Source organism: Pleurodeles waltl, chromosome 12 (assembly GCF_031143425.1).
Source record: "Pleurodeles waltl isolate 20211129_DDA chromosome 12, aPleWal1.hap1.20221129, whole genome shotgun sequence".
Lineage (NCBI taxonomy): Eukaryota > Metazoa > Chordata > Amphibia > Caudata > Salamandridae > Pleurodeles > Pleurodeles waltl.
In genome coordinates, this window is record NC_090451.1 from 559,618,226 (window position 1) to 559,640,549 (window position 22,324).

The following is a 22,324-nucleotide window of genomic DNA, read 5'->3' on the forward strand; positions in this document are numbered from 1 at the left end:
GAGCCATGCTTCTCCAGTCCCTTACTCACAATGTTCAGCCACAACTTCAAGCTTCTTTTGATCCCTCTCTGTCAGATGTGATGGGAATGCCTATGTGGGGTAGTGCACTACTTAAATATCTCTGTCACCATCAAGTGGCTAATAGCATAAAAAATGTTGGCCTCCACCCTGCTCACCCATTAATTCCAATTATGCAATACTCATCATTCCAGCTTTTAAATACCACAGTATCTGCTTGTTTGCTCTCTTTTAACATTTGCAGGTCCCGAGCTGGCTCAAACCCAGATCTTGTGTTAAAATTCTCTTTCCTCCACTCATAAATCATTTGCTCAGCCGCAGGCGTTCTTCTGATGGCTGCTTTACAACCAGTAGGTCACTAACTCAGACACAGCATTCAAAGCATGAACCTTACAACCAATCCCCAAACTGATAAACCATTCCAAACAATCTTCTCCCACCACATACATGTGCATAAGCTCTTTTGGATCATTGGTAAGAATTCCTGAAATGCTGTGAGAGGGATTACTTTTTCCAGGTGTGGCTGCGTCAGCTGTCACCCTGATCTTCTCCTTCTCTAAAGCTATATTCTCTCTCACCAATTATCTCTCCTTTTGCTGCCATTCCATCTCCCTTTCCCACTCCGCTCTCTCACTCCTTCTCTCTCCTCTTAGGTCATTCTTCCTGTCTCTCCCTTGCTAACCTGAGCTTCTCGCCCCAAACTCACTGGATACTTCCTCAGCTTTAGCCCTCTTAGAGCCAACTGCAAGTTCAGTGTCTCAGCTAGAGGGAATAACTGCTGGAGTTGGTGACAATGGAATCCTAGAAATCTGTGACAGTGACATCTTGGGAAGAAACTGTAAAGCAAATTTGGGGATACACATGGGTATGTCTGGAGAAAATCTGTGCCAAGGGACTATGAGGGCCTGGCTCTACAGCACTGCCTTCCCATAGTCCATCACAGTTTCTTCCATCCTCTCCAGTTTCTCTAAGCAATTTTTAATATCACTTACAAGGACCTTTCCTTCCTTCTGGGAGCCCTTCAAACTCTATCCGACTACAGATACCTTAATTGATCAAGGGACACAGTGGCAAGGCCTACTTCCCATAATCTTGTAGGTGACATTTTGTTGTCTAGCCTTTAAAGTCTGAACTCATCACTCAGTTTCTGCAAGTTGGAACTGACCTTTGTATGATCTCCCACCCGCTGATGCTAATTATTAAGACTTTGCTCGTATAGGAGTGTCAACTGGTCCTCAGATATGGAACATGGGGCTGTTTGCTTCTAAAGTCCCAGGGTCTGTTCTACAATAGCTCTGCACACTGGTCAAGTACAGCCCTTTCATGACTTGACTCTAAATGGTAGCAATGATGAATAGTTACTTTAAAAAGCAATAGTACACAGAACAATATGCAGCAGCTCTCAGTTTCTGGGTCAAGGCCACTGTACCTCGGGCAAGGATACTCCCAATGCGCACATTCTGCTCTACCACTTCTATAGATTAGGGCAAGTCCAGTGTGGGTCTTATGCACAGATACAATGCTCCCCCTGCCAGACAAACGCTGCGCAACGTTTCTCATCCACAGTCTGATTAGATGCACTTCGGGTCAGCACTTCAGGTCAGCACTTCGGAGTGCCACAAGCTACCCGCCTCAATGTTTGTTCGAGCACACTGTGGGCAAGCGTCACAAGATTGGCAGCAAACAGGGCCAGCAGCAAAGTCCACCTGGGCACACTGGGGGGCAAGTGCCACGGGCTAACCACTTCAGAGTTTGTTCAAGCACACTTCATGCAAGTGCCACAGGCTTGGCAAGCATTTGTTCTTCTTTTCCCAAAACCATTAAGTCCTCCCGGGTCATCTGAGTCATCACAGTTGGTGAATTGGTTAGTTTGGTGTATTATTCCCTTTGCTGCATGCCAAGGGACGATCTGGGAGGCGACCATCCCCTTGGAAGCCGAACAAATCAACAGGCTTATCTGGTCTTCTCTCAAAGAAATCAGTTGTGATTTAATTTTTTGTCATTTTGATGGGTCCTCCTAGCTTATTGCCAGCTCCTGTGCTTAACTTCCAATTCATCACACCACAATACTCAATGATTATACAATCCATATTATATCATATTCATCCTATCTCATATAAAACACCACAGAGAATCACATGTATTAATCACATCACACACTACTGCATAGAATCAATCAATGGCACCTCTTTCAACAATACACCTGACTATACCAACATGCTCCCATACCTTAACTCCATTGAACATACCACCCACTTCATAACGATGTACACTGCTATGTCACTCATGACTGATATTAAAAGTAGACAACTATCCTAAAACCTCACTGAAACCCTACTTCTCAAACAGTCCCAGCTTTATTAGACGGCATAAAAACTCACCTCTTTGACTCTAACTAATTTTCCTCATTCTCTCATTTCAGGCAAGCAAATTGTTCAACATATGGACACACAAATAGTTTAGGAAGCATCAAAAGCTTGGGGCATTAAAAAGGGCAGAATGGAAGGCACAGAAAGATACATTTTTTACAAGAACTGCTTGTATTTGCATGCGGTAGCACATTAAAACCATACCTCTTAGTTTTGCTTTGCTTACTGTCAATACGTTTGTCTACATTTTACCATTTCGGCCTCTGGTTTTTGAAGAAGTGGTCAGATCAACCCAATCTGGGATAGTTTCTTCTTGAAAATCAAGTTTGAGTCAAGCGAGACATCATATTGCAGTAAATTGTTGTCCAACTCGAAGGATTTGAGGTGGGGTGTGTGGGGGTCTTTGCCTTTCACAAAACTCCCCTTGCCTTAAGTACGATGAGCATGCACAGATATGGGTCCTGTGCTCCCTGTGCCACTGGAACAAAGCTACAGTTGACTTAAGAACCCCAACCAGGGCAAAACTCGTCTTGGGTTGCTTTTGTTTGGGATCAGGAAGGACCTGGCAGTTGAGGCTGGTCTGGTCCTTCTGGGGCAGAGTCTATACTGATGTGCATATTGCTGGATCCAAACTGAGTTTGCATGGGGTCTAAAATAATGATCGACTGTGATCTGCCCCAAAGTAATTACCAGTGGCTGGGATAAATCCAAGCATTCCACCCACCACTCACTTTTATGCATACTACAATATAAACTAATGGCTGAAGGATGTTGACCACAAGCCCATCTTTGTGTGTGCTTTTGGTGTTTATTACATGGGCTATTGGAAACAGATAAAGCTGCTTGGCTCTACCCCGAGCACCTGTTTTCAGGTCTCCTCTTCTCTCGCAGCTTTCATCCTATCTGAGCAATCTTCCCCAAATGTGACTTGTGACCATGTTTTGTCCACAGTTTAGTGTGTATGTCACGACTCACGTGCTGCTTGCGCCTGGAATTTGCAGATCTGGTGGCGTGGATCTTCAATGTTCGACTTTGGCCAAGAAAGGGGCGACTCTTTCTGGTAGCCACGGTGCTGTAGGCAATGGAGACGCCAAGAACAGACCGTGCCCTTCAGAAAATAGCGCCAGAGGACAAAAACCCCTTAGAAAAAGGGGAAAAAACCTCCAAACAGGAAGATTCCTGGAAAAAACAAGAACAAACAAACAGGAATCCAAAAGGAGCAAAAGTCAGGAAACACAGAATGCTGAAATCCAGAACCAAAAGGTGAGGAAATCAGGAGCGAAGACACTAACTGAGCAGAAAGTGTTGCAGCGCAAAGAAAGAAGAAAACACAGCCCTTATATACTAGAAAACAGGAAGTGACCCACAGGAAGTAAAAGGACACCATCTTAGACAGGGAAACAACACATAGAACAGAATAGAACAGGAACCATAGAGAATAGGGAACAAGGAATGCTGGGAAAGAACAGGAATCTGGGAAGGGGGAAAAGACATAAAGAAAGGCACAACAAAAGACTGCAGGAAGAAGAAAAAGAAAAAAGAAACGAAAAGACAGGTAAGAGGGGTCATAGACCCCAGCATAGTGGAGAGCAGAAAGTAGAACGAGGCCCCATGCTATGCCTGGGGCCTCGATAAGCGCAGGAGAGGCTGGGGGCGCGCCGCGTCTTCAAGACGCGGTGTGCGGCCCGAGCCGAACACCCGGCTTGAGTCGAGCTCTCGGCTCGCGCCGCACCGCGCGGCGCGACAGTAGGTCCCCCTCCCGAAGGTCCAGGTTTGAGAGGAAATAAACAGTGAAAGCGTTGAATCAGGAGAGGTGCGTGAACAGAAGATGCATCTTCCCAAGAGCATTCACTGAGAGGATAACCCTTCCAATGAATCAGATACTGAAGGCGTTTGTGAAAAAGACGAGAGTCACAAATTTCCTGTACTTCATATTCAGGAACATCATCCACAAGTACAGGAGGTGGACAAGGAAACTGACGTGAGTAAGGGTCAGGCACATAAGGTTTAAGCTGAGAAACATGAAAGACCGGATGAATCTTCCATGTATGAGGTAAGTGAAGACGGACAGTGACAGGATTGACCAATTGAAGAATACGGAAAGGCCCATAGTAACGAGGTGTGAACTTATTTTGAGAAAGACGTGAGGGTAGGAATTTGGAGGAGAGCCAGACTTTATCTTGCGGATGATAGTCTGGATTGGTTGCACGTCTCTTGTCTGCAGCCTTCTTCATATATCTCTTGGTATGTAACAAATTAGATCGAATTAGTCTATGGATTTGGAGAAGGCGTTTGGAAAAATAGGTAATAGCGGGTAGAGGAGAGTTGGATTGTGGAGAAGTAGGAAAAGAGGTAGGATGAAAACCATAAGAACAGAAAAAGGGAGTGACCTTGGAGGCACTATGGACTGAGTTATTGTAGGAAAATTCAGCTATAGAGAGGTAAGTGTTCCAGTTACTTTGTGTAGAATTGCAAAAGCATCGAAGATATTGCTCTAGTCCTTGGTTCAGACGCTCGGTCTGGCCGTTGGTCTGAGGATGGAACCCTGAAGACAGGGCTCTATTAATATTTAGTGTTTTACAAAAATGCCTCCAAAATCGGGAAATGTACTGAGGTCCTCTATCAGATATTATGGTATGTGGAAGTCCATGGAGACGGAAGATATGATCAATGAATATTTGACTTAGTTCTTGAGAAGTAGGTAGCCTTTTCAGGGCAGTGAAATGAGCCATCTTCGTGAAAGAATCCACAGTGACCATGATGACCCGGTTTCCTGCTGATGGTGGGAGTGAACACATAAAATCAGTAGAGATGGTATGCCATGGGGCCGGTGGAACAGGCAAAGCCTGTAGTAATCGTGCAGGTCTGGTATGGGGTATCTTGATTTGGGCACATATGGGACAGGCCTGAACGTATCTTTCCACATCCAGCTTCCAGGTAGGCCACCAGAAAAATCGTGAAAGAAGTTCTTGTGTGGCCTTGATGCCTCTATGACCAGCCACAGGTGAATCATGGCACATTTGTAATGCCTTTTCTTGCACCTTGTTAGTAGGGAGGAATATCAGGTTTTGATAATAAAAATATCCTTGTTTCTTATGTAATAATGGTCTTAGTTCTTCTATGTCGTGGTCCGATAGGTTGGCGTATTCCAGTTGTACTTCTTCCAGGAAAGACTGAGCCACTCCAATGATCTTACTGGGTTCCAGAAGATACTGAGATGAGGAAGGAGTACACTCTGGATATCGGCGAGACAGAGCATCAGCCAGAATGTTTTGAGATCCAGGAATATATGTGATGAAAAAATCGTACTGACTGAAGAAAAAGGCCCAGCGGGCCTGACGACTATTCTGGCATACAAAATTTCGTAAACATTGTAGGTTACGGTGGTCTGTCCTCACCTCAAATGGTTCCTTGGAACCCATCAGAAACTGTCTCCACTCAAGGCAGGCTGTTTTTAGAGCCAATAATTCCCTTTCCAGTACAGAATAGTGTTGTTCAGCTGTGGAAAGGATATGAGACAAGTAGAAAACAGGATGTTCAAGACCATCATCCTCTTGTCGTTGGAGTAAGACAGCTCCGATGGCTCTCTCAGAAGCATCAGTTACGACTATAAATTGTTTGGTGGTATCTGGATGTCTCAAGATGGGGGCTTGGGTGAAGGCTCTCTTTAATTCTTGAAAGGCTGCTTCAGCCGCCTCAGTCCAGACAAACCCTTTCTTTAAATTTTCCTTTTTTAAGGTGTGAGTTATGTGGCTAGTCAGTCTGGCAAAGTCTAGAATGAATTGTCGATAGAAGTTTGCTAACCCTAGGAAACATTGTGTTTCTTTTATGGAAGAAGGAGAAGGCCACTCTAGGATAGCTTGTCCCTTTTCTTGATCCATAGCTATGCCGGTGGGACTTAAATGATAGCCCAGATATTTGACTTCCGTCATGTCGAACTCACATTTTTCAGGTTTGCAAAATAGTTGATGAGCACGAAGTCTTTGAAGAACTTGTTTCACATGGGAAGAATGGAGTTCAGGATTTTTAGAATAAATAAGAATATCATCTAGGTAGATCACGACTGTCTGATTCAGAAGGTCTGAAAACACTGAGGGGGTGATTCTAACCCCGGCGGTCTTAGACCGCCGGGGCCAGGGTCAGCGGGAGCACCGCCGACAGACCGGCGGTGCCCCGCAGGGCATTCTGACCGCGGCGCTTTGGCCGCGGTCAGTGCAGGAAAACCGGCGGTCTCCCGCCGGTTTTCCGCTGCCCCTTGGAATCCTCCAAGGCGGCGCAGCTTGCTGCGCCGCCGAGGGGATTCCGACCCCCCCTACCGCCATCCAGTTCCCGGCGGTCTGCCCGCCGGGAACCGGATGGCGGTAGGGGGGGTCACGGGGCCCGTGGGGGCCCCTGCAGTGCCCATGCCACTGGCATGGGCACTGCAGGGGCCCCCGTAAGAGGGCCCCTAAATGTATTTCACTGTCTGCTGCGCAGACAGTGAAATACGCGACGGGTGCAACTGCACCCGTCGCACAGCTTCCACTCCGCCGGGTCGATTCCGAGCCGGCTTCATCGTGGAAGCCTCTTTCCCGCTGGGCTGGCGGGCGGCCTGAAGGCAGCCGCCTGCCAGCCCAGCGGGAATGTCAGAATTACCGCCGCGGTCTTTCGACCGCGGAACGGTAACCTGACGGCGGGACTTTGGCGGGCGGCCTCTGCCGCCCGCCAAGGTCAGGATGAGGGCCTGAATCCATAAATCTCTGGAAGATTGCGGGGGCGTTAGTGAGACCAAACGGCATAACCCTATATTCAAAATGGCCAAATGGAGTCCTGAAAGCTGTCTTCCATTTGTCGCCTTCTTTGATGCGTAAAAGGTGGTAAGCTCCTCGTAAATCTAATTTAGTAAAACGTTGAGCCCCTCTGATAGCTTCTAGTATGTCCCTGATGAGAGGCAAAGGATAACGATCTTTAATTGTTATTTTATTCAGACCTCGAAAATCCAGGCAAGGACGAAGATCCTTTGTCTTCTTGGGCACAAAAAAGAGAGGAGCCCCAGCCGGAGACGACGATGGAACAATAAGACCACTCTGTATATTCTCGTCCAGATACTCTTTTAGAACTTCCCTTTCGGGTTCCGTGAGAGAGTACATCCTCCCAAAAGGAACAATGGTGCCGGGTTCCAATGGAATAGCACAATCATATTCTCGATGTGGAGGTAGCACAGGTTTCGACGGTCTTTGGAAAACATCCTGAAACTCCAAATAGTGGTCTGGGACCCCTTGGACCGTATTAATGGACATACCAGTGGCACCTTCAGTATCTAAGGATCTTTTCGGAGACCAATACTTGTCGGAAGTAAAACAGTTCTCATGACAAAATTGCGAAAACAAAGAAACTGTCCGGGTTACCCAATTTATATACGGGTTATGTCTGATGAACCACGGAATTCCAAGAATGATGGTATGGTTGGGGGACGTGATAAGATCGAAGGAAATGTGTTCTTGATGGTTTCCCACCTGTAGACTTAACATCAGGGTAGTGGTGTCTACAGGACCCGAGGATATCAAGGATCCATCCACGGTGTGTACCTGTTCGGGTACTTCTTTTGCTTGTGTAGGAACTTGGTGAGCAGCAGCCCACGTCTTGTCCATGTATATACCACTAGCACCACAATCTAGTAATGCCATAGTCTTTTCTTGACGACCGTCAGGAAGTTGTAACTGGACAGGAAAAATGAACAAGGCGGTTGTATTGTCATTAAAGGAGCTGATGGAAGGTATAGCTGTAGATCCCGTCCCTTCCCTTCTTACAGAGGACGGGAGGTGGCGTTTCCCGAAGGCCTGGGCGGACGTACAGGACAGGTACGAAGCATGTGACCAGCAGAACCACAGTACAGGCACAACCCTCTCTTGCGTCTGTCTTCTCGTTCACTAGCAGAGAGCGGACCTCGGGTAGTATCCACCTGCATGGGTTCCCCTTCGATGTCTCTAGCAGGAGTGCGAGGTTCCTCGGAACGCTGCAGGCAAGCTCGTGAGCTACTTGGCTGGGAAAACCCTCTACTCCTTTTCTTTTCCGATCTCCGTTCCTGAAGACGATATTCGATGGACAGTGCTTGATCCATCAGGCCACGAAGATCTTCCGCTCTGGTAGAATGTACTAGTTCATCCTTTATTTCTTCTTTGAGTCCTCTACGAAATAAAGTTACCAGAGTACGTTCCACCCAAGTGGTCTCTGCCGCCAGCTGACGAAAACGGGTTATATATTGCAGGACGTCTTGCGAGCCTTGTTGGATGTCACACAGGGCTTCTTCAGCAGAGGCTTCCAATCCAGGACGGCTAAACATCTGTTTGAAGCGACTCACAAAGGTGGAATAGTCCGACAATACAGGGTCGTTGGAGGACACCATCGGGGTTGCCCAGGCCAAGGCTGGACCGGATAAGGCACTGATAAGATAACCCACCTTGGTCCTGTCGTGGGAGAATTGGGTAGGTCGGAAGGCGAAGTACACTGTTAATGCATCCAGGAACTCACGAAGCTTGGTTGGTTCACCAGAGAAACAAGGGGTAGAAGCGGAGATAGTTGGAACATCACTGGTGCGGAGAGCCAAAGCCTGTCGTAACGCAGCATTTTCATTGCGTAGTTGTTGCAATTCCTGAGCTTGTTGCTGAATCGTGGTCGAAAGAGACTGTTCCGGTTCTGCAGCAGCCGCCACTGTGTCATCCATGGTGTTTGAGGACGTCGGAATGGTTTGGCGCTGCAATCTGTCACGACTCACGTGCTGCTTGCGCCTGGAATTTGCAGATCTGGTGGCGTGGATCTTCAATGTTCGACTTTGGCCCAGAAAGGGGCGACTCTTTCTGGTAGCCACGGTGCTGTAGGCAATGGAGACGCCAAGAACAGACCGTGCCCTTCAGAAAATAGCGCCAGAGGACAAAAACCCCTTAGAAAAAGGGGAAAAAACCTCCAAACAGGAAGATTTCTGGAAAAAACAAGAACAAACAAACAGGAATCCAAAAGGAGCAAAAGTCAGGAAACACAGAATGCTGAAATCCAGAACCAAAAGGTGAGGAAATCAGGAGCGAAGACACTAACTGAGCAGAAAGTGTTGCAGCGCAAAGAAAGAAGAAAACACAGCCCTTATATACTAAAAAACAGGAAGTGACCCACAGGAAGTAAAAGGACACCATCTTAGACAGGGAAACAACACATAGAACAGAATAGAACAGGAACCATAGAGAATAGGGAACAAGGAATGCTGGGAAAGAACAGGAATCTGGGAAGGGGGAAAAGACATAAAGAAAGGCACAACAAAAGACTGCAGGAAGAAGAAAAAGAAAAAAGAAACGAAAAGACAGGTAAGAGGGGTCATAGACCCCAGCATAGTGGAGAGCAGAAAGTAGAACGAGGCCCCATGCTATGTCTGGGGCCTCGATAAGCGCAGGAGAGGCTGGGGGCGCGCCGCGTCTTCAAGACGCGGTTTGCGGCCCGAGCCGAACGCCCGGCTTGAGTCGAGCTCTCGGCTTGCGCCGCACCGCGCGGCGCGACAGTGTATTATCCAAAGAAGCACCACTAATGAGTTGTGTCTCAAGCTTAACTAGAGTTGTGTATACATCTCCGTAATGCCTAGATTACAGTTGGTAATGTTAATTACTTTCTTTTCTCTTTCAATCAAGCAATCAATCCATGCTTGTAGAGCGCAACTACTCACCTGTTAGGGTCTCAAGGCGCCTGGGGCAGAGTAGCATATACCAGTGAGGTGGTTATTAGAAAAGCCATGTCTTCAGTTCCTTCGTGAAGCTGAGGAGGGAGGTGTTTTGTCTGATATGGAGAGGAAGGCCGTTCCAGGTGGTGGACGCTAGGTAAGAAAAGGAGCATCCTCCTGTTCTGGTTTTCCTGCTGCGGGGTACTTCTGTGAGAGAGAGCTGGGCTAATCATATGGCCCTGTGGGGTACGTGGAGGTTGAGTCGCTGGTTCAGGTATGCTGGTAAGGTGTTGTGGAGGGCTTTGTGTGCGTGGGTGAGGACCTTGAAGGTGATTCTTTTTTCTATGGGAGGCCAGTGCAGTTTACGCAGGTGTTGCGAGATGTGGCAGTGTTGATGTAGGTCGAGGATCAGTCTGGCAGCGGTGTTTTGGATGTTTAGTAGGTTGCGGTGAGTTTCTTGTTGATTCCGGAGTAGAGTGTGTTGCCGTAGTCCAGTCTGCTAGTGATCAGGGCATGTGTGATGGTCTTTTTATGTTCTAGGGGTTCCACTTGAAGGACTTGCGTAGGGTGCGGAAGCAGGTGGAGGTGACTGAGTTGATTTGCTGGTTCATGCTGAGATTGGATTTCACCTTGTTTCACCTTGTTAAAGAGGCAGTCTGCCTCCTGTGAGAACTCAGTAATGATCAGCGTCTGTTTTCCTAGGACTTTCAAATACCAGCATGGCCGCCTCACCACAAATTATGCATTATAGATCCATTTTAAAATTAGGAATGAGTCACCCATAGAATTAGGACTGGCCTTCTTATTGCATAGTAAGACCCTAGGACTTAGGAAGCCTCTGTAGGTCCCAGCTATTAAAAGAATTAAGTTGAGTAGCTCACTTCACAGTACATAGCTTGAAAGGACTCATTCATTTTCTTGTCATCATACCTGTCTGTTTTAGCTGCTCTTCCAGACCCTTCTCTGTGCCGTGGAACTCCAGGAACAGCGTTGGCAGTACCGCATAGCTCAAGTTGCTGAAGCTGTTACAGGCATGCATCATGACATCATCCAAGAATTCTGCCAAGTGAAGAAAAACATAGCAACGATAGCATACTAGTAAATCACCTGCATCCCTGAACATAGCCACAAGAAACAACAATTATATCTGAGACCTACTTGAAAGAAATGAATACTCATGCAGCAGAGTAAAAAACATTATATATTGCCTCTGGGAAGACATGAGGCAAGCAAATATTAAAACACCCTTAGCTGGCTTCCACCTTGGCCAAAACATAAAACAATCTACAAGTCCTTTGGCGGAATAAGAAGTGCTGCCAGGATTGGGGTAGCATCAGGAGCATCAATAGGGCGGAGGTGTTAGGAGAGGCAATCTGTAGAGGCATGGTCAAAAATTCTTCCGACATTCTGGGGCCCAAAGGCACACCACAAGGAACCGGAACTGGCCAGAACATAACCAGCAAGGCTTGGGTGAAAATCGTACTTGGGTGGAGACAGCACTTGGAGCCTGAAAGTCAACGAGTGGACCCAGCAGAATCAAATGCAGAGCTGGAAAAGAGCATAGCACCAGTGCTGGGCTTATGTCCACCATAACAGGAAATGGACCTAAAGACCATGTTGAGGTTGGAGATGGGAGAACAGGCCCACACATCAGACAAACGTCCTTGCAACCAACAGTGATGTTGAAAGGAAGAAGAGAAGAGTCCTCTGTCTAGTAATTCCTAAAGTGCAAGGACTTCTCTGGTCATAAAGCCTTCCCTGTGTAACTGTTTTCTCAAAGGGATCGGAAGAGGCAATTACTTCTTTGCTTGTCACTACCTCAAGACTGAAAGAAATTCCATCCTAGTCCTTGATAGTCATTGAGTGGATGGAGACACACCTAAGTAGATGTGAGGCGTGCACAGGATCCACACTCCAAGGACAGACGCCCAGTGGTACAGAAAATAATAATTGAGAGAGACAGGAACGGCATCTAAGAGTTTCTGACCTTTTCGGAGGTAGCATTTTACCTAAATGCACCCCAAATATAATTTTGTAAGTGAAATTACAACATACAACAGCCCTGGATCTGTGTCAAAGGGAGTTGAAAAACAATCAACTAACATCATGTTACTGGGGTGGCACCAAAAGTAGTTCTGTAAAGTCAAATCCAGGGAGCACCAAAGCTGATCTGGAACCATGGCACCACCTACCAGCGCAAGAGTTATTCCAACTTTTCCAGATCCAGTTTGGCGTCTAGGAAGATTCATGAGGTAAGAACCTGCTTGCAGAAGTAGTCATCAGAAATGTAGTTTCTGTGGATTAATAGGTTTAGTTCTGCAGTAGCTAGGCAAATCAATAAATGCAAGAGATTTATAAAGGACTGCAGTCGTGTAGATTTCTGTGGGGGAACAACGGTACATCACGAATAGTGGAGTTCTATTTTGATACAAGTCAGGCTTTGAAACTGAGGGTTACATTAAACTGGAACAATCCAAAAAGTTCAAGGCTGAATATTCCACTGCAAAGACAATAAGAATGCAAGACCTATGCATTGTCCACCAATAAGGGCACCCCATGTGCATGCACAGAATGTGAAGGTAATCACTAGCAAACATAACTGCACAAATTTGACAGACCTTCACATGAATAGTGTTAGCTCCTACTCTGCACCACTCCCTGCAGAACCTTTCTTTTGGCAACACAAAGAACAACTTTCCAGCTTAAAAAAAATCTTTTGGAAGAGCCCAGCACCACCACTGAGAAAGAAAAGGAAAGCCTTTTCAGAATAAAACAAGCTTTTAATAGTTCCAAACCCAGTACTAGATGGCAGGAGAGTGCATGCTTCATACAGCAAACATAGTGTTAATCCATTGATTTATTCACACCACACTCCATGGCCACTATTTCAAGCCACCTGATTTTGACAGTGTGTGTGAAGTTTGAAATGATTCCCCATTGTGCGAAAGGTGCGTCTGAGAGCGGTTGGTCAGAATCCTAAAGCAAGAAATAATGTTAAGTACCACTGGTCTGTGACTGTCCTGCCATTTCCTCTCTCTGGGGGCAGTGGATGCCCTGCTAGTTGATATGGGTGGACCCCCACAGTATTTTTATTTTTGGCCAGTAATCCATCTAGGGAAATGTCAAGGGTCTGCCAATGTTTGATGCCAACTGTGCCTAAGATAAGAGTCACTGCGCTTGGTAAAATTAGCACCATAACGGACTAAAATGAACAGAAGTGTGGCAGACCTTCAGTGACAAGCACCTCTATCATGAGACCAGTATTTATGGTGGTCACGTTGTGAGGGCATTCACACTGTACCCCCAATTCCGGTGTCTACAATAGGTGGTACAAATAATACCCCCTGACACAGGTGTCGGCAAGATTTCTGTGGAGGGGCGCTGGTAGCGTTTGCAAAGATCTCTAAATGCAGCAAACTTTCTACAGGCAAAGTGGCTGAGGCCTAAGGTCCAACACGGGGATGAATAGAAATCCAGGCAGCTAAAATCTAAATCAGCCTGGAGGCCAGGAACTGACCACTGGGCTAAGCTGTCTGTAGCAGGAAGAAAGGAGCAAGGTCAGTGACGAATGTGAGAGCCTGAGGGCTGAAATAAGTAAGACTTGAAAATGTAAGAAAGAAAAGAAAATGTTTAACACTTTGGATTACGAATAGTAAATACTTAATCGGACTTTTAAAAATTGCTTTAAAGGCTAGTTACCACATATTTGGCACTGGGACAGTTTGGGGCACAATATGTTCATTCCTGAGTGCACCCACTATGCACAGGGAATACTTGCATTTTACCTTCTTGTGACCCTTTCTCATCCTGGAGAGGTGCTTACCAATTCGAGCGATGGGGACTCCGCATTGCCGGATCTGTACTGTGCTGTCAACCGCCGCCTGGACACTTGGGAATGCACAAACAGCAGACACGATGGCCTCTGGAATCCCGGAAAGACGTAGCGTTGTCTTGGTGATGATGCCCAGTGTCCCCTCGGAGCCCACAAACAGACCAGTCAAGTTATAGCCAGCAGCTGACTTCCTGCAAGATGAAGAGTGAGAGAGAGGTGTACGATGGCCTATACAGGGTGCAGACCGGCTTGGCAGTGTGGGTAGGGAGATTAGGAACTATATAGGGCACATCATTTGAGACTGCAACAACCTCAGAAATGGCACTGTGTATTTATGAGGCGTGGTATGTCAAACCATTGATCATGGTCATGTCTTCTCTATGTCCAACATCCCTCTAAAGCCATGTTGGAATTAGAAATGTTATCTTGTGTTTTAGATTCCTTCTTGCGCTAGCTCTTACTGTTACACTGAGTGTGGTTCCCACGATCTGGGCCAGCAGATCAGGCACACTGCACCAGATCAGAGTTCCATGGACGGCTGCCTTGTGTGTCAATGTGGAATAACAAACCATTTGTCCTGAGAATGAACTCTCAGTTCTAACTCGTGGAGGCTCCTCACTTCTGATATCCTTGTGAATGTCCAGGCCTGAGGCTCTCTGCATTATGTGCAATGCTCTACGTCTCAGGTTTGACACTTGAGATCAAATGGTCCTTTTTCCGCATCTCATGCCATGAGCTTCAGTTTGATATGTTGAGCTGCTGGATGTACACTTAAGTCTGTTTTTGCTTCTAGAAGTAAGTTATCTGTTCATCCAGAATCTGGAGAGAGAAGTGTGAGCTGCAGTGGTAGTGCTCCATTTGTCACAATTCTTTATATCTCTGTGCCAGGGTAGGTAAACAAACTAGAATTTTATTTAACTAATGTTCAGGTGACCAACGTTTTTGTTGGCTAATGCTGGGCAGTTCACAAATAATATGCTAATAGTCCTCACGATTTACTCACCAAAGTATTATGTGAGTGCCTACCTCCAAAGTATTGACCATGACTAATGTTTAGCTCACTACTGTCAAGGGGCCACAGGCAGGGTGACCACCTGGAAAGAAGGTAAATTCTGGAAAGTGACAGTAAAACTTCAGTACAAAGAATCAAAATTCAGGACAAAAGGTAATTTTTACAGATACATCTGAGGACGTCACATGATTACAAAACAGACAGATGTGCAAACTAAAATATGTTTATCTTCTTTAGTTTATATCATAGATTGACATATTGATCAAAATGTTACACATAGCTAGATATATTTAAAAATTCATTCCAAGCAGAATTTGACAGCTGACATATAGGGAAGTTTCACAAATCTACCCCAGAACCATGAATGATTGTGCGAGAAGCAGCACTGCGTTGCTGAACGTAGGCTTTGAGTTCACAGGCAGTAGCACTACTGCAGCACGTGAAACAGGGAAAAGGAGAGGGTCAGAGACAAATGGCAAGGTAGGAGAGAACAGATAAGAGAAAAGGGAACAGAGAGAAGACGAGGTTGAAAAAGGAACAGTCAGAGGGGTGATAAGAGGGTTCACTTTGTAACTTGCATGTCAGATCTTTCAATCCCAGTTCTAATGTGCCCTATCTTTGAAAATATTGTACTGTTCCGCTCACTCCCTTTACCAAAATGCAGCGTCTCATCTTCACTAACTGTGCTGTGTTGAGAGAAATGTTAGTAAATATGCCCCCTCAATGATTTAGCACAAGTGTTCAGATATACATTTTGTTTTGGGCATTGCACAGGGCCCTGCTGGCTAGGGTTGTGCTACTGGAATACCATGTGCATACAGACAGAACATCACTATTAGGAAAAGATTACTTTTCAAAGGATGAGGGAGAAATCCATCCAAAGTTCAAGCAAGGAACATTTGTCTGACAGGTTACAGTGTGTCACTAGAAGATTTTGAGATTAGAGCACACTGGTCATGTTATTTTACATTTAAAATTTTGCTTTTCGTTCTCCATTAACAAGAAAAGGTAAAAAAACAAAACAAAACCTTTACAGAAGCAGCGGTTGCACTAAAATGAAATACCTCTATTCATAGGCTATACCTTCCTACTAGTCCATCCCACTTTCAGCTCTTGAAGTGCTTTTGCCTCAGGGCCTGGACGTTGGAGATGGCACTTTCTGCAGCGTTATCCCAAAACTTTTTGCCTTCCTCCTCCTATTTTTCTGACCCTCTTTTTGTTGGCTTTAGAACTCTGGGCACTTTACCTCTGCTAATCAGGGCTAAAGCCCATGCACGCTCTCCCCTAAAACATGGTATGTTTTGGATTATACCAGCTTGGCATATTTAATTTACCTGTAAGACCCTTGTAAAGTGGTATACAATATACCCTGGACCTGTAAATTAAATTCTACTACTGGGCCTGCAGCGCTGATTGCGCCACCCACAGAAGTAGCCTTTCAAACCTGTCTCAGACCTGTCACTGCAGAGCCTACGTGCACAGTTGACTGCAACACTGACTTGCCATTTCAAACTACTTGCTAAGGCCTAAAATTCCCCTTTTAGTACACCTAAATCACCCCTAAGGTAGGTTCTATGGGCAGGGTGCCTTGTATGTAGAAGTTAGGACACATATGTTTATGTTTTACATGTCCCAATAGTGACAAACAGCATATTTTGCCTTTCGCTACTGTGAGGGCTGCTCCTCTGGTAGATTAGCATTGGCAATTCCCTTATATATTTTTAAGTGGTCATTTCTGATTTGAAAGGAGGAGCATTGCCATGTTTGGAATGGTAGTGCGAAATCCTGCTTACTGGTGTAGTTGGATTTTACGTTACTATATTAGAAATGCCACTTTCAGAAAGTGGCCATTTCTCTGTATGTTTAACTCTATGTACTTTGCAGCCTGTCTCACATCCATGTCTAGGGCAGACGGACAGCAACACTTTGTGCATATTTTCCAGACAGCCACAACACAGGAGGGGCTGGGTGTGACACGAGAGGCATCTGCATCCATCTGCATACTGATAGTCTTCCTGGGCTTGGAGAGGGAGAGGTTGTTCACACCTTACATGACAACAGAACACCTGCCCTCACACAAAGGGTTGATTAACCCTCTACTGATGTCTAGAGCCAGGGCTTATGTTACACTTGAAAGGGTTCCTTTGAAGTCACTCTTTACATCAAAGACATTTTGACTATAAGTACAGGGGCTCTGCTCCCATGTTTTTAGAGCTCTTTTTGGAACTGGGACTTAACCTCTGTCAGAAGGACTGCTGCACTGCTCAAAGGACTCATCTGGACAGCTCTTCCGCTGTTTCTCTGCTGCCTGCTACTAGCTGGGTGGCCTTAAGGTCTCACTGGATTGCTTTTGTGTTTGTTGCCCTGCTGCCAGCTGCTCCCCGACTTTGGCTTCACCAGGCACTACAGGGACTACCACGAGGAACCACACCTACCTAGCTGTGCTGACCTGCCTGGCCCTTCGTGCCCCTCAAAGTGTCTCCCACGGAGCCCAGCACAGAGAGAGCACTGTTTTCCTGCTTCTTGACTCTTAATTTAGCACAGTGTGAGCAAGTGTGGAGCTTTTCCCACTTCTCTTAACCAACAGGAGTCTGCAAAACGCTTTGGGGAAGGAGTGTTGTGCACCTGCACGTAGCTCTTCATGCTACAACTGTCAGAGGGGCTTGGAGCCAGTTTGGGTACCACTACTTGGGTTGTACCAAGCGTGTCTGCAAATCGCCGACGGGACCACTGTGTCTGCCCATGCTGGGTGGTGATCATGAGGGACAGTACCCTTTTCCCCACCACCCAACACCACTGCTTTTGTGGCACACCACTGAAGCCTGTCGTGCCACCCAAAGGTTCGGGCAGGTCACTGTTGTCGCACTTGTCCTCTCTCTTCCCCGAAGTGGCGCTGGACAACACAAAAGGCAGTGTCGCTCTCCACTGGATGACCCCTACAGCTCTGAGCCAGGCAAGAGTAAACAGTCATGCTCTCCTGTGCAAGGCAGTGCTTATACCTACCTCAAGCGCTACAAACCGAGGTGCGTTGCGTCACCTGTAGAAACTGAAGAGAATGATTTGCCTATGGCTCTGGAGCTACTGAAGTCCGCAGTTATTCTAATAGGGGCACAGGTACTTCTGAGTCCTTTGAACAAGGGGCACAGGTGAGGCAATACCGTAAAGGATCGAATAGGAGCGCAGTCGCTCCTGAGCCCATGTACACTTAACAAAGGGCCATATTTTCTTTTTTTTCCTCATACTAATTACTGCATTCCCAACATTCTGACTGTATGGTGCTCCATGTGCATATCCAACGAAGTACATACTCCATTACTAACGGTCTAACCTTATTGTGGGCAACATCCTTGCCTTGACAAAGGCTGAATACATTGCCAAGGTTCGCAACTGTAGTATGTGTAAGGTGCATATCTTGAAAAGCACTGTGTGGTGACTATTTCTTGAAAGTCCAGGTCTTATGACATGCTCAGGGGATTATTACTGTTCAAATTGAGGTTTGCTCAGAATGAGGAGTAACAACTCAGTAGTTGCCTTACACCCACAGTGTTTATAACTCAAGTTGTTTGGCTAGATGAGCTATTCACCTACAATAAATGTATTACCTAATGTTTAGCTTTCTGATCCTTGCATTCTCTGGATGCTGAGTCTTACCACAGTAATTAAATTTTGTGTACCACCTAAATGATTCATGCCATTTTGAATCTCTGATATAAATGTAATAGAGAAATATATGGTGTATTTGTGTCACTGGTATGAGTGTGTTGTGCAAAAGTTTACACATTGCCTCTGGGGATAAGACAGACTTCTTAGCGCCAAGCTACCAGGGGGTGATCACAGGTTATCTTTGGTGTGTAACTTACTTGCCCTGACTGAAGTGGTGGGTTGTGCCTGGCTTAGGTGCACATCCTGGCTAACCTGATACCTTATTTCTAACACTGGAGCACTGCACAAGCTGCAGAAACTATAGATATGGCTAGAGGTGGGTGAGCAAACAAATTAACAGGCCAAGCCGAACCAAGGGCCTGGCTTGACTCTCAGAACCTGTGCACGATCTGGGCCTTGAAAATGTTTGTCATGTAACTCTTACATAAATATCACATAAAATATGATAAAGGTTCTTCATAATTTTTTTAAAAAGTATCTCTTTATCATGCAGAAGCTTTGGCATTAATACATCACATTATAGCACTGCACTGAGAAGTACTTATTAAAAATGATAGTTTTTCAATATGAACTTAAAGCAGGCTTCTCCGAATAGCTCATGAATTACTAGAAGGTCTCCAACTACCTGCAAGTTGCTCTTTTGTGGGTCCTCCAGTTTACTAAAATAAAGGTTTTTACTTGGATGAATTAATATATGTTTGAATTTCTGAAATATATTTAAATCATTTGAGTGATGAACATTGTGGCATTATGAAGTGTATTACTCATATTATTACATTGGTGCCTGCCATGGGTGTTGCAGCTGTGGTTGTTATATATTAACCAGGTAGAAGCATTTCAGATTGATAGAATTTTTTACATTACTGCTGGCAACCCTGCTTGAACCACTGAGGTGATCACTGATCAGCACATCTACCGCTAGCTATGCCCCTGACAGGGCCAGTCTTTGTTGGTGTACCCCAAAAGACCAACTTCTCCACGGATGCCCTTACTACCTCCCTTCCAATGGTGCCCCTCATCTTCACATTGCCCCTCTCTTTTTTGTATTTGATTTTGTTTATAGTGCTACTTATACCAAGTATGTAGGGCAGAATGTTGGAGTGTGTTACATCACATAAACACACGTTATACAGAGACAATAATTCATAAGTGTGAGAGTCAATGCATAGGGAATGTTACTTATGACAATGAGGGCTACAAGGGTAAGATGTCAGATGTCATGTATGCTAGTAGTTATTATATGTTAAGAGTGTCTAGCCTGGTGAAATATAGCAACTCAGGATTTAAAATATAACATGGTAGTTGAGGTTGTTTTTACAAATAAGGGTTTATAATTATCCAAAATAACCCTATTTAGCAACCTTAAAATAATGGCAGATTGGGGAAAGTAACAGCAAGTAATAAAAGGAATGCTGTGGGGGGCGTGTCCAAGATGGCGGCGAGCTAGGAAATGCCCGTCCGCACTCTGCCGCCTCGGCCCGCAAAGGTGCCTTTCGGCCAGGTGGGGGGGAAGCCTGGAGGCTCCCTCCGAATTGTGGGCACCCCTGGGGGTACCTGGCTGCTCGGCAGTGGCCCTGATCTGAGCTGCGCCGATCCTGCGGGGAAAACAGAGATCGGCCCTGGAATCGGGGCGGGGCCGCGGAGCGGCGCGAGAGGCGGCCTGGGCCGAGAGAAGGGCTTTCCCCGGCAGACTGGCGAGCTTGGTGCCGGTGGATTGGGGGCCTAGGGGGCTCACTCTGGGCCACGGGAGTGGCTGGACTGCGGAGTGGGCCTCGGCCCTCAGATGTCTGAGCGCCCTTAAGGAGAAGGACGCTCCCGCCCGAGAAATTGGACTGGGGGCTGCAGGCCGGCGCTCTCCACCCTAGTGCCTATGAGGGGGGCTGCGTAGAAGTTTGAGACCCCGACAGATGACAAGGGGCCCTGATGCCTGGCCCCAATACTGCCGCACTTCACCACCCAAACTGTAATCAAGAGTGGGCTCGCACACACAGTGGAAGAGGCAGCTGAAGCGGATCTTTGGAGGTGGTGGCTGCCGGTTGTTGGATTCGGGCGCGGTCCCTGGCACGGTGGCATTTTCTGGTCGGTCTCAGACGGAGACTTTGGAGGACCTGCAGGCTTGAGCCGGAGAATCGTGAGTTGGCCGGCGCGACTTGGCGACGTCTAAATCCAAACGTGAGCGCTCAGTGAGGGACATGCTTGCTGGGCCGCGCCTGACATCTGGGAGTGCGGCGGAGGACTTACCTGCGGTGAGGGCCCTGGAGAATCAGGTGGAGACAGACCCAGATGAGAGTTCTCCCGTCACGAAGGGCTTTCTGACCTCCCTGTTTGATTTGCTTTGTGGTGATCTCCAAGAGCTGCGTAGGGACATCTCACAGGAGGTGAAGGAGTTGCGAGGTGAGGTTACCTCCTTGGGTGAACGAGTATCGCAGCTAGAAGATGGTGAGGTCCCACAAGGTGAAGAAGTGGCGGGCCTGCAACAGGAGGTAGTACGCCTCCGAGAGCAGCAGGACCTCCTCCAGATAACGGTCGAGGATTTGGAGAACCGCTCGAGGCGACAAAATATTCGTATTAAAGGTGCTCCGGCTGGTGCTGAAAAGGAGAACATTGGGGACTACGTGGCGGACCTTTTTCGCTCTCTACTTGGTCCTGACGAGTCTCATGAGGTGGTACCGGATCAGCCCTGGTGACCGCCCTCCGGACATTCTAGCCTGTCTCCATAATTTTGTTCTCAAAGAAAAGATCCTACAGCAGGCCCGCAATCTTCAGCAGGTACTCTTTCGAGGGCATGAACTCCAACTATTTCACAATCTATCTGTGCGGAGTTTGCAGAGGGGGAGAGAATTTAGACCGATCATGGATCACCTGCGAGCGCATAAAGTGTCCTATTCTTGGGGCCACCCGTTCCGCTTGGTCTTCCGCTGGGAGGAGTAGCTCCGGCAGGTGAAATCTGTTTTGGAAGCCAGCCGTTTCCTGGGTCTGGAGGCTATAGACCGGGAGGCGAGCGAGGAGGCAATCCGGCCAGTGGGGGGTCCCCCCCCGTTGGCGGAGGAAAGAGAAAAGAAGGAAGCTGCAACGCCCACAGCCTCGGAGCTGAGGTCAGAGAGAGAATCTGTTTTGAACAGTGTGGCTGCCGGAACTTCAGCCTAGGGAGGGCCGCCGGGGGTGCCCGGGATTGCTTGTGGCTGCATTGCTAACAGCATGCTGACCGTAGAAGAGGGTTGGGGCGGGGGGCGATGGACCTGGTTACTCAACATGGTTGGATATAATGCCCTGTGGAGACTTCACCTCGCGAAGATGGACGACCGAGGACTTCTGTTTTCTATGCACCTGTTGTGCGGATTAGTTGCTTGTTGTTGGGTTTTCCTGTGATACTGGCTCCTTGTAGAGATACACTTAGGTCTGGGTGTTCCGGATGGTCTAGATCTTTATGTGGGGGTGGTCCTCTGTTGTGCTCCCTTCTCTTTTGCTTGTTCCCCTCGGTATAGGATATGATCATTAAATGTATAAGCTTAAATGTTCGGGGGTTCAATAACCCTACCAAGAGGTTAGCCATCCTATCTGCTTTAGAGAGATCGGGGAGTCATATTTGTCTCCTGCAGGAGACGCACCTTGTTTTCAAAGATACTTATCGTATGCGCTCTAAGTGGTTCCCCAGACAGTTCTTGTCTTCGCTATCATCAAAGCATGCAGGACTGTGGATACTTCTCTCACGCTCATTCCCTGGGGAAGTGATATCAAAATTGCACAAG

At 46.8% G+C, this 22,324-nt stretch overlaps 1 protein-coding gene across 2 annotated transcripts in view; it reads right to left on the reverse strand.

Annotated features, from left to right (window-relative positions):
• The window catches only part of LDHD (lactate dehydrogenase D), a 432,353-nt gene that overhangs the window by 223,525 nt on the left and 186,504 nt on the right, over window positions 1-22,324 (reverse strand). For both annotated transcript variants that reach the window (XM_069217648.1, XM_069217649.1), the window contains exons 6-7: window positions 13,892-14,091; window positions 10,999-11,127 (exon numbers count right to left, since the gene is read on the reverse strand). In XM_069217648.1, coding sequence (XP_069073749.1) covers window positions 10,999-11,127; window positions 13,892-14,091 — 329 coding nt within the window. The remainder of the gene's footprint in view (window positions 1-10,998; window positions 11,128-13,891; window positions 14,092-22,324) is intronic.